Consider the following 16,935-nt stretch of genomic DNA (forward strand, 5'->3'; position numbering starts at 1 on the left):
CCTCCGGGGTTCGATTTAGCATGCCTGGTGGGGCCAAGCTAAATTGAACAATCAGGACTCTACCGTTGATCAGTCAACCCTCCCACTGGGGCGGGATGGCGGGAAAAACAATCGATTTAAGATACAAATGACTCCAACTATGCAATTCATGTAGCTGGAGTGGCGTATCCTAAACCGATTTTCCCCTGTCGTGTAGACCTGGCTTAGATGCTGCAGTTCACCACTGACGTGCACTAGCAGAGCTAAGCAGAGGGAATTGTGCTCACCGAGTTTGCACGTTGCTTGATTGGCTCACGTCACTTTATTAGCCTCTCTGACCTTCATGGAGACACACAGAGACAGGTGCAAACAAGAAAATACACAGTTCTCCAATGTGGAACAAGTAGCAAATTTAAATGTTTGTCTATAATCCAGAGCAGTGAGTCTCAGCCTGTTTACCATTCTGGACTAATATGCAGCTCTCTCTGTGTTATGCGGACTGTGTTCACAACATATATGCTACCAGTACGGCCCTGAGAATGTCACATGGGCTGCAGCTGTGTGCTGATTGGGCAGCCAGGAGCTTGAGGTTTGTGAAGGACTGATCCAAAGCACTGATCGCCCATATTTTAGAAAGCTTCCAGTCAAGTCTCAGGAGGGAGCTAGAGTACAGTGCTCTAGTCCTAAGAGCATAAGAGGAGATGTAGATTTAAAGACCGACATACCAAATAGGGTAAAATACTGCAAGATAAAGCTCTCAGTTGCACATTAGAATTCTGTGCCACAGCTGGGAAAGCCACCCACAGGCCTGCGTCTTGTTTTGTTTTAAAATCAAGCAAGATAAGCCAACTTCCCCAGTGTTTTACCCACTGGATTACTCCATACAAATAAACTGAGCAATTGGCAACGCTGTTTTTGCATTGGTTCATAGCCTGGCTAATCGGACAAATTTAAACAAGCCAGGCATACAGGTTGAACCTCTCTAATCCAGAACTCTTTCTTCCGGGAACAGCTGTAACCCAGTATGATTTCAGTTAGCCAGACGACCACTTCTCAAGGGTGTGGCCAAGTTTCCTGTGGTCCCATGAAGTTTGTTTCCAGCCACCAGTCCTGACTCTCAGCGTTCTCTGCTGTACTTGAGCTGTAATTTACCCTCCAAATGTATTCTAAGTGCCCAGTAAACAGTGGAAATGTAAGTAATGTGCTATATAATGTTGGCATCCCATGGTCCAGCCAACTCTCGTTCAGCATGGTCAGGTCCCAAGAGTGCTGGACTAGAGAGGTTCAGCCTGTATTCCCATTTCTGCCCCCTTCCATTATCTCTGGTAATTTTGAAACAGCCACGGTCACCAGAATCCCTGGATAGATGTGTGTGTCTCAGATGAGCACCGCAGCAGCAGTCTACAGAGCACACAGAGTTCTGCTTTAATGAAACTATAGAAAAACGACGCTTACAAAAGGCTCCAAACCCGAAATCATGGAGCATGCACAAACTTAGTTGATGGTGGCATTTTTCAGTTGTATTTTTGAAAGACGTCATAAGGCAACTGTTTTTATCCTCATTTTATGCAAGATAGCCCCATATCTTCTACTGCAAGAGTGGTTTAAAAATTATGGTTAAAAACAGCAAGAAAGTAAAAGGTGATGCGAGACTAACTGCCAATACAATTAGTATTAATGGGATAGACAGTGCAATGAGGTGACAACAAAATAATCTATATGCATACGTCAGACCCATTACTTGGAATGTCACAAGTCTAGGATTTTAATAAATTGACTTCAGGGCAGAATGATGCAGGACTGTGGTTACACTAACAAGTCGATAGTCAAAACACTTGAGTTTTGTCATGGCTGCCAGCAGAGGACCTCAGAACATTTAATTAATCTAGTTTCAACATCCCTACCAAAGGAAAAATACTCCTCTCGCTACAGGTGGGAACAGAGACACAGAAAAGTGAAATAGCTTGCAAGAATATAGGAAACAGAAAAGGGGGAAGATACAAGAATTTCCTGATCTTGTGCTTGGCTATATGGTGATTTAAAAAGACTATGTCGTTAAATCAAATGACATAAATGCTGTTCTTTCTCATGAGTAACAGGGAAGATACAGGGACACAACACAGTAATAAGACAAACTTGTCTACAACAAGCAGGTTATTTTTAAAATATCACTGCGCTTCAAAAGGACAGAGCCAAGCGCTGAATAAAAGCAACCCACAATTCCTGGACAAACGCTCGACTATCCAACTAGTTTCACTGCTCAGGCTCAACAAGATCTGCATCAGCCAACCTTACAATAATGTTCTCAGGCTAGATGCATCTTTTAATAGAGGCAAGTAGTTTATCAGTTAACCAAAGCCTTCCCTCTGCTTAGATTCCTGAGGGTCTTAGAACGAGATATCAACTTCTCTACTCTAGTTTTATTTACCCTTTTATGTTGAACACACCCAAGCAACCCACGTCCCCAGATCCCAGCTCCATCTGTAGAGCTGAAAGAGGCATGCACAACCAGACTGAGATGGAAATGAAACCAGAAAATGCATTAGTGGAAGTCAGTCATCCCAGAGAATACCCACCACGCACAAAGCGGGCAGAGCAGTGAAGAGGAAATCCATCCTCCTCATGCATGGTTGGCTAGGTTGCTTTCTCCTGCTGCCACAGCTCATTACGTTTGAGGCAAAAGGGTTCGATTCTGGACAGGTCTGCTCTGTGCTGGGGCAGTGTGTGCAGCTTACGGGCTGTTGAAGCCTTCTCACTTGAGAAGCTGGAAGATTTTACAGCCACTTTCAGAGTCTGCGACGGGGATTCAAGCTGTTTGGGATAGATTTCTCCCATGCTTTCTGCCTGTAGGCCTGGCAGTTCCACAGCCTCCCTGGGCCCTGAACCTCACCAAGGCAGAGAGCTCGTCTCCCAGAGAGTGGAAGCTGTGAGGGAAATTATTCCCTTCGCGCCATCTTGAAATGGGGGCGCTTACTGTCGTAAGCACAAGAGCAGCCAGATAATTTGAGGAGAGCCCATGAAACCATCAGGCCCCTGCCATGACCCCGGGGGACGAGAGTTCAGGAAAAGAAAAAAACTCTTGGTTTGACTAACTCAAAATAAAATTAAATCCTGTGGTTGTTTTAAATCAACTGAGTGTATACAAAATCCTGCCCATCTACAACTCCCATCTCAGGGCCTGCCCAGCAGCACCGTCTTCCCCCTCAGCCACAGTGAGTGGGTTCGGCACACACTGCTTAGCAGCTAAAGCTGACAGCCTACCATGGAAACTGGTTTCCAGGCCTGAACAGCAGACTGCTCCTCTAAGCAGCTTTACAGGGACAGAGAGGAAGGAAGAACAGTCATTACTGTGCAGGAAGCAGCTGCATCAGCCCCTAAAAACCCAGCAACGCAGGATAGAGCTGAGAGCCCCTGGGGTTAAGGACGGTGGAGCTCCACGTTGCCTGTGTGCAGTGAGCACAGCTAGGAGCACTCCAGCAGCAGTGGCGAAGCGATAAAAAAAGGCTTTGGAGTCAGACTGGTGTTGGAAATAGTCCGGGCCCTGAAGCCGTTTATTTTAAAACTCGATGTCACGAACAATCATCTAGTATTTTGCGTAGTGTTTACAGCGATTCTAAAGTTACCAGACAATCAGCCACAATTCTACAGTACAGATACTTTTAAATACGGGTTAAATAAAACATTGCCCGATATGGGACAGTATGCAGGACTGAAAGAGCCACCTCCCACGCTGTGCCCAAGCCGTGCCCCTATCCAAAGCGGGGCCCACAAAGAGTGCCTTTCTGATGCTAAGTGAAATTTATAGGGACAACCTGCAGGGTGCCCTGAAAGCCAAATGCTAGAGCGGCCACCCAGGAGAGATTCCGGTGCCATCCAGCGGATCAGCAGAACACCCACAGCCAGGCAGCATGCGTTTATTGCCATGGTGTACCTCCACACATGCCTCACGCACATAAAATTTATTCTGCACGTGCACGGAGAACAAGAGCTTGGCTGACTTTCTAGCCCTGGGCCTGAGGGAGATAGAACCAATCAATGCTAGAATGAGCTTGCAGGGCCCGCCCGGACTTATTCTGGTAACTGGACTGGCACAGAAGGGGAAATTAAAAAAACCAAGACAATATGCAGTCAAGGCCAGATCATCTGCTTCCCCCGCCGCCCCCCCACCTATGCCTGCTCTGCCTTCTGGAAAGAGACATATAATCAACTTTCAGGCTCCCTCCACTGTGGCTGAAGTGATCCCTGTGTATTTCACACTAAGATCCACCTCTGAGGATTCCTTTCTGGAAGTCACCCTGTTGTAGGGGACCAGGGCACAACGTAAACAGGGGAGATGGAGCATGGCCAGAAAGCCGCTTGCCCTCAGGTTCATTCGCTATGCTCCTGAGCACCGATCTTCGGCAGAGTTTTGGCTGCTCACCTGACCCGCAGCACCGGATGTCATGTGCACTTGTGGCAGCGAGCCAGCATCAGGGCTCCCTCAAAGTCTGACGCGCACTCAGGCATGTGCAGATGTGTACCACCAGTAGAAACACACGCCGCTGGCTGCGGGCGCTCTGCTAACCAGCTGGACAGCACCTGAATCCCCCTGGGTGGCTGCCCCAAGTACTCAGCTTATAGAGAACATTGCCCAGTGCCTACATGTCCTTCCTCCCCACACTCACAAAACCGAGTCAAGCTGGAACGGCCTCTTGGGGGAGGGATGGTGCAGGTGATCTCTCCCTACGACACCTTCTCATTGCTGCTTGGAGTGAGGGGGGATGTAAAGTATCCTTCAGAACTGAATACTGTCCCGTTAGAGAACAACTGCTACTACCACAAAAGCCATAGGCAATACATTGCACATTTCACCCCAGCAGCGGGCGCTGGATGCTGGACAGTCCCAAGCAGCTCTTACAAATTAAGCCAGCTCCCCCCTCCCCGCTCGATAGAGTCAAACAAGCCAGAGCAATGGCACCAGCTATTACATTAATATATATTATAATAAGAGCATAAATAATTCCTCTCTATTACAGCCACACACATATCTGCTGCTGTGTCTAACAGGATTATTATTAGCATCACACAGTTTTAGCTTGTTTTAAAGCAAAAAGAGTACAAGTGAAAACAAAACACTGCAACAAAAAAAGTGACACTTCCCTCCTTGGTCCAACAATCGGGCACCCCCAGCTAACGCACTGCACAGATCTCTACCAGGATGGGAAAAAAAAGGGTTAATAGGAAGGGAAAGCCGGGATATAAACACACTGAAGTAAGAACTCCAAGGAGATCAATTTACATGCAAAGACTCAAAGGAGGGTGCAGAAGGAGAGGCCCAGCAGCTGAATGGGTTTCTCTGCTGCAAATTCTCTGCTCTCCCGTGACCCCTGCCAGGGTCAGCAAAGCACCTTGGAAATATAAAGCACCATTTAAGTATCCTCTCATCCCCTGCCAACCTACCTCGTTGGTAGGTAAGAGGACAGAACCACGAGCCCTGTGAACTCTAACACCAGCCAGCTCAGCCCCAATGGAGGTAGAGCCACATAGTGTTGTAGAAAATAGTGTACGCAGGGAAAGACATGTGGCCTCTTCCCTGTAGGAGTCCAGCAAAGGGAACTGGCATGGCTCACTGCGGAAGGAACAGAGCCCACAGAGCATGGCAGAGGGAGGCTACGTTTCGACCAGGGGTCAGCAACCCCTCCAAGGTGGAAGGCCGAAATTTGACCTTTTGACCTATGCAGGGTACCAGCGCTGGTGATACTTTTTAAAGTCACCGATAGTCCTACTGACAACAGCTTCATTAAAAAATAAACCCAGATGCAGAGCTTTACGGTTGCTGCAGTCGGTCGCATCAGCTGGTCTTTTGTTAATCCGCTGGCCGCCTGGCTTTGAGCAAGCTCCTGGTTGCATGGGGGAAGGAGGGGCAGGGCTGGACTCTTGCCTCATGTGCCAATGAAAACTGGCTCATGTGTCACTCTTGGCACCCGTGCCAGGGGTTGCTGACCCTTGGTGTAGATTGATGCACAAAGCCAGCCCCCATTTCTCACCACCCCGCAGCATGGCATGTTTGTAGCCTCATGCTACGAAGGCAGAGTCCTTCCTTGCCAGCATCTGCCTCCTGCCTGTGGATCGGCTGGTGTGCCACACCTCTGGCTCAGCCACAGCAAAGAGGCTGACGGAAGCCTGGAGCACTTGAGACAGGAGGTTTTGAATATGGGAACTTCTCTGCTGCCAGGTACAGGCACGTGGTTTCGTTTGCGTGGGCAGACCTGCAAGGCTTTGGGAATCTTCATGCAACAGCCCTGCTTTGGCAACTTACATAAAAAAAACAAAACAAAACCCCAAACAGACCATAAGCTTCCTTGCTGCCTGATCCACAGTCCAGCTGAGAGGAGACACAGCAGGGAGATTAGGGGAGCTAAGTACCTCCATTCCTGGTCTGGCACACGGCTGGGAACAGCCCAGATGGCATTCTGACTTGGGTACTTCAGGAACGACCCGAAGAAAAGGCAGCAGAATAGTTTGTTTATTAGCTTTGGCGACTGCTGTTCCAAACACAATCAAAGCATCCGCAAGCAGTCAGGCTGCGGCAGGAGAGAACCCTGCGACCAGATTGAACTACATAAAAAGCCCACTCACCCAATGCTCCTGTATGACTGATACAGTTAGGACATCAACCTCCATCTCGAAAGACGCATCCTTCAGCTGAGACCTACAGTGAGTTAGGCAAGCCTGGCACAAGGAAGCCAGGAGAGAGAGTGGCTCGCGAGAAGACTGACAATTACTGCCAGTTTAATTTCACAGTTTCTAAAAAAAGGAATCACGCATACACGAGAAACGTCTATGGATTATCTCTAGCCACCTGCAGCAGCACAGACCCGCCAGGCACCCCGAAGTGCAAAAGGAACATGACAAGGTGTTGAAGACAACCTCCAAAGCAAAAATACAACTGTTCCCAGTATTTTCCAGATGCTCGTCTTGCCTTTGGAAGTTTTGATTTGAAACCTTTTAGGGATCCAGAAAAATTGGCTAAACGCATCCTGGGCTAGACAAGCAAGCAGCCCTGGAGCATTATAAAGACTAACAAAATAATTTATTAGGTGATGAGCTTTCGTGGGCCAGACCCACTTCTTCACATCTGGAAAATTCTGGGTCTGACCCACGAAAGCTCATCACCTAATAAATTATTTTGTTAGTCTTTAAAGTGATCCAGGACTGCTTTTTTGTTTAGTGACAATACAGACCAACCTGGCTACCTCTCTGTGACTATGCACCCTGCATTCACCAATACAGCTGAGTACTTGATACACCAAGATGTTAAATCATCAGGGCATATATGTTTCACACTCCTCTTACCTTTGGTCATTTAACTCCAGTTTGATGACATGCTTTCCAGCTAGTGGTAAGAAAGCCTCTCCCAACCAAGCAATTCTACCTTTAAACTGTGAATGACCAGATTATCTCAGCTGCTTATTCCTGGCGTCTGTCTACCACGCATTCTACCCACCCCTACCTTAGCAGCTGCCGTCCAAACAGAGCTATAGAAATCAAGCATGCTGGATACAGTACGACATGATGCCATCAGCGTAAGTTTCTTTAGAAAAGGTTCCAGAGACCCACTGGCGAGAGGCAGGATGCAGCTAAACAGAAACAAGGCCACTGTCAAAAGGAAGCAAGAGGGCAAGGAGCCTGCAATGGGACTGAGGGCCAAGCGACACCGACCTTGCCGCACCTCTGGGTACCAGGGAGAAAACGGATCACGCAAAGAGCCTGCTGCTGGAACAGCCACCAAGTGTCTCCTTGGCAGCTGGGGAGTCAGTCAGGCTGATTCCTGAAGTGAGACCTGCAGGGATGTGGCACTGGACACAACAGCCTCAGCTGCTGGCTCTGCTCCTGCTGGTGGCACGGCAGGCTCCAGGGCAGAAGAGGAGATCGAAGCAGCACACAAGAGAACGCCCCTCAGGGGACAGGGACGGATGGGTGGGCAAAAGAACTTCCACCCTGCAGAAAACTGCAGCAGCAGCGGAATGTGAATTTGCGACAGCAGCAAAGAGGCCTTCACCCTGCCGTGGCTGGGTTCAGCTGCTGCAGATGGCGGCTCAGGAACGGGCTGGGTTCCCGTCGCAAACCTTCGACAGGCTCCCAACAGGCAAGAATCATCTTGTAGCAACAGGCAAGCGCCTTCCCAGCAGGTACTTGGTGCACAACTAGCCACAGAGCCTGAGGGCTCATGTGAGCCCCCATGATGGCGTTACAGGGTCTGGAAACGGATGCCCTGGGAAGAGCTGCTGACCCTGTTTCCCGGAATGGAATGGCTGTTCCCTTAGCACGAGCTGCCCCACATCACAGCCTTTCCCCAGCACCGGTGTTTCCCCCTGACCCAAGCCCAGCCCCCTTTGGGCAGCCAGACATCTGCCATTCACAGCAAGCCTCTGTGGTTTGACTGGCAACTCTACAGCTTAGAGCAGAGTGAGGCAGACAGTAAGGCCGGATCATGGCGCATAAGCAGATCTTCAGTCTCCAGGACAGCATCTTTCACACTCCCCAAACGTGTGGTGGGGGAGAGAGTGGGTGTTTGAGGATAAAGAAGGGATCTGGACAGTTAAGTTACCTGAAGACATCAGCAAAAGATCTCAGACTAACAGACAGGCCCTGTGTGCCCAACAGTCACCAGACACAGATAAGCAGCTGACACAGCAACTCTTTTATGTTATACCCACATTACTGTTCTTACAGGACAGAGTATGGTTGCAAGGCAGCAGCCAGCTGGCTTTGTTTGCTTTTCCTGCATCCCCCTTTAGACTTCATCAGATCAGAAAGGCATTATAACTCAGTCGTCTTGGTGAACAGCAGTTACAAGTGGAACCGCAGTGAATAGTTACATAGAAATACAAATTGTTTCAAAAACCCTCCAGTTTTCAGATATTCCCTTCTGTTTCATTGTCTCTTTCATTCCAAGGAGCACCTTGGACTTCCCCGGCAAGAGAGAGACGTTCTTTCTAGCAGGAGCTCCCCTCTGATTCACAGTACAACAGGAGACAGCTCAGCAAACAAATACACGGCCAAAGCAGAAGACCATTTAATCTCCTGCGGTTTCCCTTTTAGACCCCATTTTTTGCTGCGAGGCCGGCGCCCACGCTAGAGTACCCTACATAACCACATGCAGGGGAACCCACACCATCTAACTTGATGGAACAATTTGAGCATCCTCCTGGAAACACTCGACCAAGAGAAAGCTCCTCCCTCCCCAGCGGCCTTCAGCATTTGGTTCTCAAGATTATATTGCCACCCTGCAGGAGAGAATGCAGCAGACCACATTTTGTGGGCTGTTTTTTTGGCACGGGTACCTCCTCTTCCACCTGCCAACTACCTCAACTCGAAAAGGATGTTTCCTTTAGCTACCACCACCTAATCCAGTTCTGTTTTCATAGAATGCTAGGACTGGAAGGGACCTTGAGAGGTCATCGAGTCCAGCCCCCTGCTCCCAATTAGCAACCCCGGATTCCATCTCTCTGGCACTCTCTCTCACCAGCTGTTCTGCACTCCAAAGTCTTGAATACAAAAGACAACACTGAATGGAGTAAGGCTTATGGTTTTCTGTATGCTGGAAGACTGTACAGCACAGCACAGCACCTCCTAGTTGTTGTTTGTGACTGAGCACGTCCTCCTCCACTGCTAAGGCTACAGGAGCAGAAGAGAAGGGTTTAAAAAGAAATAAAAATTGTGCTTCTGTTTAGATTGTCTTAAAAAACACCAAAACCCACAAATCAAAACAGAAAACCCCACCATCACCCCAGAAATTCAGCAAGAATTCTAAGACGACTGAAGGAATTGCACCAGTCAAGATACCCTGAGCTAAAAGCACCTCTGGTTTTTAAGTTATTGGAAGTTCCAGTAAAAAGCACCTTAGGAATTCTCCCTATTCAGATCAGACGCCACAGCACAGCAAAAGGACATGCGGTTAAGTGAGACTGCACAATGGATGGTGAGAAGATGGTTCTTTAACAAGCGCGTCTCATCCCCTCCCGGTGAAGGAATGGCCATGCAGTCTAACTACAGAGATGTTAAAATGAATCCAGGAATGCACCCGCATTAGTGTAAACTAAAAAGATCAGCACCATTAGGAGACAAGGTGGTATAGCCCTCGGGAGACTCAGGGCAAAGTATCCCTCCATGACTAGCTAGGGATGGACACACAGTGAGCAGAGCCGGAAGGACGGGAGAAGCCAGAATCTCTTTGGCTGGTGGAGCAGAATGGGGCTGAGGCTGCATTTATGGAGCAGTCTGTGAAGCAGCTGGTGGAAGATTTGGCTCTGGGGTCGCGCAGGGGTTGGCGTTTGCACCTCTGGCGGAGGTTTCAGGAAGAGAGAGCCTGGAGGCGGCAGAAGCGGCTTCCTTGGCTAACGGAGACAGCAGAAATGCTACGAGCTGCTGGCGTGGTGGGAAGCGAGAGTGGGGAAAAAGAGAGGAAAAAGTCTTCACTGAACTTCTAGGGGGGGAATAAAAAGAAAGAAAAAGAGGGAAAAATAAAGAGGAGTGAGAAGCACCAGTTGCACAGAGTTCGCACGCCTGTTTTCCTCCTTCCCCCAGGGTCACTGCTCTGGCTCTGACCTTCGGGGCCGGTACCTCCGTTGGCCCGTTGACTTCCGCGTGGCCACTGCAGCAGTGAAGCCCACCAGACAGCACAGGGAGGTGGTGCTGAATTTGGCTGTGTCCAGCCAGCTGGGTGTGTCCGCCTTGAGATACTCCTCAGCCAAGTAGAGACCCGTCACCAAGAGCCACAGGACCGAGGCGAAGGCATCGATTCTCCGCAGCCTAGAACGCCAAAAAAACGAGGCTGTGCATCAGAGCAAACAGGCCTGCCAACCAGCCACCCAGAGCTCAGCCAGGCACGGCTCTGGTGGCACGAGAAACAGAGGAGATGGCAGTCAGGGGCAAACAGGCTGAAGCAGGCTATAGGTCACCTCCTAATAAGTTCTGTCATCATCAGCAGGGCTTCCCCCTGCCCTGCTAAATTACTGCTCCGTTCACTAGACTACAGAGCAACCCTTGGAAATTCGGGTGATCATTATGAAAAGGTCACCCAAGAACTCCCCCAGCCTCGCCTACAACCTACATCCTTTTAGAGGATCCTCTGCAGCCTCCATAGCATCCCAAGAATCCTCGCTCCCACCCTGAGCTCCAAATGAGAGACTGTCCAACAACATACACTGGGACTTTTTAAATCTGACAGTCAGGAAGGCCTCACTATAGACATAAAAGTTCACTTAGGCTACATCTACACTACAGAGTTATTCCAGAATAGCTTATTCCAGAGCTATAAGTCCAAAATAAGATGTTCTGGAATAACACGTCCACACTACAGGAAAGCCGCAAAATAAGCAAAACTTATTCTGAAATAGGGTATCCACACACACAAGAGAGCCTATTTCGGAGTAGAGTGCTTCCAGGGGTCCTCATTCGAAATACTAGGTCGACACAGCAGCTTTATTTCCAAACAGGTGTTATTCCTCATGGAATGAGGTTTACCGATTTCGAAACAAGACAACCACTATTTCAGTTATTTTGAAACAGCGTTTACACAAGCCAACCACTCGCAGAGTCATTTTAAAATAGCTTTGCTGTGTAGACATACCCTGAACATCTTAGAGACAGGACTAGAATCCAGGCCTCCCGATTCTGCTGGCTTGGGGGACAGGTGGTGGGCACTGCAAGGGGACAGGAGGCCAGTGTAATGAGACACTGCCACATTCCCAGCCCCATGCTGAGCTCAGGAGCAAGAGGGCAGAACAAAACCAGCCCCCCCACCCCCATATGCAGCTGAGAGGCCGCAGAGAATCAGTCCCAGTTTGGATCTCAAGAAGCCCTTCAATAGGCACATAACACAGACCCACCTGATCCGTCCAGCCAGGAGCATGGCTAACAGGCAGGTGAACAGCCCGAGGACGACGACTGCAATCTGATGGCTCCTCCCGTAGGTCCAAGCAATGCTCAAGTTCATCACCATTTGCTCTGGCAGCAGATGGAGCAGCTCCCACCAGCCGGTAACTCCCAGGAGAGTGCGATTCTCCGAGGCTGCGGCTGGGCTTGCACCAGTCCCATTCCCAACGGCCGTCGGGACAGATTCCACAGGAGCAGGGGCCGGGACTTTGAGGGAGAAGGGGTCACCTGCCCCGCACCAAGCCATCAGGACAAGGAACACGCAGCTGAGGAAGGTCATGAACCGCAGAATTATCACCTGAGTCGGGGTGGTCATGGAGGAGGACGACGACGAGCAAAAGCTCTGCAAAAAGGAAGGAGAAAGGTCTCTGGTCACGAGACGCGTGAGTGAGGGAGGGAGGGAGGATCCTCAGGTGGGTGCCAGTCAAACACTTCTACATCCAACTGGCCTACTGAGCCACTGGGCGTAACTTCAGGGCTGGAATCGCACGGGGCTGTAGGCCAAGAGTGAGGGGTATTAGTGGAGTGGCGGGAGGGAGCCCAGGACTGCAAGAGCAGGGGATTGTAGGACAGGCCCCTCAAGTTATCACTCCCACCGCTTCCACGCCAGCACGTCACAGCTCCCATGCAGCCAGAGGAGCTTGTTCTTCCCGACCTCCTCCGACTTCCTCTGCCCTCTCCTCCCTCATATCAGCCTTCCTCATCTCTATCCCTCTGGCTCTTTTCCAAGTCCCTGCCCGTCTCCTCCCAGTTGGAGGGCATCCCTCGCATCATCCCAACACGACCTAAGTGGCTCACAGTGCAGCCATCTCCCAGCCTGGCACAAAACCAATGCCAAAGATTAGAGACCAACTAATCGGCGCTCAAGAGGGAGAATTATTAGGGGAGAGACCGGGCAGAAGTCAAGGGCACCAGCAGCACGGCAGATGGGCTGTTAGGGGACTGCAACCACAGAGGACTCGGCTGACTCAGTTGTTCACCCCTTGGTTTAGTTACAGCAGCCACATCAAATTCGGCCTGAGACCAGACATTAGATTCACAGCCAACGTGAGATCCCCTCAACCCCCGCCCCGGTACGAAGGCTCGAAAACTGAGACCATCAGAGCCAGACACTCGTTTCCCGCCCCACTCCTGGGGCGGATGCCAACGTGCCTGGCTCACTGCCCCATGCTCCCCATCACCCACCTGCATGTAGGGTTTGTCGGTCTCCCAGCGTTTGAAGTGGTGGCTCAGCAGCAGCGCCCGGAGCTGCCGGTTCTGGTGCTTGATGTAGTATTCCACGGCAGCCTGGCACGGGCGGCACAGCTTGTAGGTCTGCTCCAAGTGGTGCTTATATACCTCGATCTCCTCATCGTATTTACCCTGGGGAGCGAAGAGGGGAGCAGATCAGAGGCACAGCGCCCCAGCGCACAGATCCAGACTGCCATGCTAACAAGCACCCGGGTACCAGGCCTGAGTTCCTGAAGGTCAGCTGGGATTAAAGCCAGGCAGGTGACGCCTCTCAGCCACATACAGCCTTGGAGAGAGATAGGCCGTGCTGGCCATGAACAGCCAAGGCGCAGTGGTCTTTGGCGGTACACCATCAGCCATGACTTGGCTGATTTTATCAGCTCAGGGCCACACCTAGGGGAGAGGTGTCCCGTATCTGCAATCAGGGGCCCCAGCTGGTACCCACCTGCAGAGATTTCCACCCAGCCAGCCAAGCTGCTTCTCCCCTCCTGGCCAAAGCTCAGCAGCCACCATGGGAGCACCTTCCTCCCTGCTCAGATCAGTGCAAGAAATCATCAACCGCTGTCAAACCAGCCTGCGCAAAGGGCCCATTCGTCATGGTCACGGGAGCAGAGATGTCGCTCATCATGGCAGGTCCCAGGGCTCTTTCAACACCACCTCCATTCCTGGGCTGGTTGGGGCTCCCCATCCCCACCATGGCACTGGAAGGTCAGTTTTCTCCTAAACCTGGCTCCTGTTACACCAGAGGGGAGCTTTCATGGGTCCTGCAGGCTGGGCTCTCATCTCAGCCTTGCAGCTGGTGGAGCAGCATGGGAGAAATCTAACCCTGCCTGGCTCTCAGAGCCAACAGGGGCTTCCATTCCCCAGAGCTGCCTACCAGCCCCTTCCTTCCGTCCCCTGCAGTGCAGAACTCCTGTTTTACAGTTAGAATGACATGAAGGAGCCCTGGATAATCCCTCACCCCAGCATGAACCTTCCTGTCCTCAGCTCCTTGATCTGTCCCCACTCCCAGCACTGACTTGCAGGGAAATCTTGAGGCTGGGCATTGGAATAGAGGCAGATGAGCTCTCCCTCTAGTAAGAGAAAAATCCTCATGCGTCTGCACATCGTATTTTTGGAAGGACTGTGGGGAGGAAAGGGGAGAAAGAAACAGGATCAAAGGCCAACTGTCAAATAACAAGTCAGACCAAACTTCTCAACGGCCCTGGGATCTGTCCAAAGGAAACGGGCACCTCTGCCCCCAGGGATGCAAAACATGGGAAGCAGGTCACAAGCAGAAAACGAGTTGGTTTTGGGGCCCATGGCAAAGAAGAGGGCCGAGTGGGAAGGGACAAAGCTATTGCCTTTTGAACCTCTCGTCTGGCACTCTTGGGACCTGACCGATGCGGGAAGAGAATTTGCCGGATCATGGAAGGTCAATATTGTCTGGCAGCATTACCAACGCTTCCACTGCTTCCTGGGCTCTTAGAAAACATTTAGGAGCAATTTAGAGCTAAATAACAGCACAGAACACAGAGCCAGGACTGGTGGCTGGAAACAAACTTTACGGGACCGTGGGAAACTCAGCCACACGCATGAGAAGCTAACTAAATCACGCTGAAGGACAGATGTTGCCAGGACAGAGGTACCACCTCTGACTTTACATCCTGTTTGCTATTTGCCACTTCCACAAACAAGCGACCATCCAGAGACAGGGTAGCTCCCTGTTCCAAAAGGCACCTCGTTAACGTTTGTAGCAAAGACTTGAAACACTCCAGAATCCTCCCCACCCCTGATTTGATGGCTTCCTCCCCAGACAGTTGCCCGAGCACTAGAAACCCAGCTGCACCCAGGGCCCCGCAGCACTGGGATGAGGCTGTGGTGAAGTTTCAATGCTCCTTGTTTGCACTGCAGTGAGGCTGGCAGCTGCTGCTGTTTACTGGTTGGTCAGGTCAGAGCAGGCGTTTAATACAGAGGAGGATGCATATTGATTTACCACAGGAGGAAAGGGGCAGCTCCCTGCAGGTCTCTGGCCTGCGCACTGGTGACAGACAGAATTACATCTGATGAGAGTACTTTGAAGGGGTAAGAATCTGGCAGACAGCCCCCTCCGGACCCTGCCTCCCTTCGCTAAGCTGGAGGAGCAGCGCTGGGGAAGACAGTCATCACACAGATATGCAGGGAACTCGAATGGCTGCCCGACTTGCACTGCAGCAGGTCTTGAGGACATGCACAGCAGGGCATGAGAGCGCTCTGACAGAGCCCTTGGGAGAGCAGAGTGACCCAGCATCTCTGGAAGCAGCATTGCCTGGAAGGAAAGACGCAGACAAAGAGCCAGGAAACCCACCTTCTCTCCCTGCCCCTGCCAGTAACACACTACATGGCTTCGAACACAAGAGCAGCCACACTGGGTCAGACCAAAGGCCCATCTACCCCAGCAACCCATCTGCTAACAGTGGGCACCGCCAGATGCCGAGGGGGAGCAAAGAGAACAGGTCCTCACCAGAATGATTCCTCCCGTCATCCAATTTGCAACCTCTGACACACAGAGGCTAGGGACACCAATCCTGCCCATGCTGGCTACAATCAGCCCATTGCTTCACCTCTCTGCCTAAAAGATGGGGGTGGGGGGTAATGATGCTTCCATGGCCTTTGTACAGGTGAAAAACACCACGGGACTGCCACGTCATAGCACAAGGGCTGTGCCTACATTTGAATCAAAAGAGGCATGCAAACGAGGGACATCAAAAATGCAAATGAGATGCAGATTTACATAGATAGATTTTACTTTAGAAAGAGCCGTGTCTACACTATCTCCAAAAGAACCCTTCTTCCCATTTAAAAACACACTAGAAGAAGGGTTTTCTCAACGATGGGGGTTTACTTTCGAAGAGCTGCATCTACGCTCCTTTTCTTCTTTCAAAAGAACACCACACAAATGCGGCACCAGCTATGTAAATCTGCATCTCATTTGCACTTTTGATGTCCCTCATTTGCAAGCCTCTTTCAAAAGAGGAATGCAAGTGTAGGCACAGCCAAGGGGTCACACCCTCCTGGACTGAGTTGCCTTGGGCTCCCGTCAGGAGATACACTGAGGGTTTGCACTGCTGCAGCAGGCTTATCACTTTATGGCGCAGCATCTCCATGCAGGGAAGAGGCACAGCTCACACAGGAATAAAGACGGGGCCGGCAGCTTATACGTTGACCCCATGGAAGCAGCGAACCAACAGGCAGAAGTGAATCAGCTACAGAGGAAGTGAAAACAGCTATTTCAGGAGCAAGTGGACAGAATCAGCGTGAGATGGAGACACAACAGAAACCCAAACACCACGAGACTGCCAGAGGGCCCCCTGCTTAATCACGATCCACGGGTTTAAATCTGCTCCCCCAGAGACACCGGATAAGCACATTCCAATTACATGGACTAAAGTGAAGGTTTTGCCTTATCCCGAGTAAAACTAGCCAACTAGCTCCTGGGATTTCAACCCAAGGCCCAGCACACCCCTGCTGCAGTAAGGCAGAGGAAGAGAACACGCTGCCTTAGATGCTTTGCAGGAACAGAGTTAAAATAAGAAGCTGTGGGAGAGAAGCCCACACTGGAGCTGATTGCTACCCTCTCCTCTGCACACAGCACTCATCCCACCCAGCAGCTGAGTTTCCTAGAGCTGCAGCCTCATTGTCCTCTGCAGGCACAAAGATGAACCTACTCCTCCCAGGAGGAACATCAGCTGGGCTGCCTTGTCCTTGGAGACCTCAGTAGCAGGATCAGAGCAGCTCAGCTGAGCCCTGTAGGGGGGAAAAAAAAAAATACAGTGGTCTGAGAACTAA

The 16,935-nt window shown here is 50.7% G+C and overlaps 1 protein-coding gene across 1 annotated transcript in view; it reads right to left on the reverse strand.

Moving 5' to 3' along the window:
* TMEM201 (transmembrane protein 201) overlaps positions 1–16,935 on the reverse strand; it is a 59,112-nt gene that overhangs the window by 18,963 nt on the left and 23,214 nt on the right. The window contains exons 4-6 of the mRNA XM_075018038.1: positions 13,084–13,260; positions 11,853–12,241; positions 10,570–10,773 (exon numbers count right to left, since the gene is read on the reverse strand). Of these exons, the coding sequence (XP_074874139.1) occupies positions 10,570–10,773; positions 11,853–12,241; positions 13,084–13,260 (770 nt within the window). The remainder of the gene's footprint in view (positions 1–10,569; positions 10,774–11,852; positions 12,242–13,083; positions 13,261–16,935) is intronic.

This window comes from Carettochelys insculpta, chromosome 23, assembly GCF_033958435.1.
Source record: "Carettochelys insculpta isolate YL-2023 chromosome 23, ASM3395843v1, whole genome shotgun sequence".
NCBI classification, from domain to species: Eukaryota; Metazoa; Chordata; order Testudines; family Carettochelyidae; genus Carettochelys; species Carettochelys insculpta.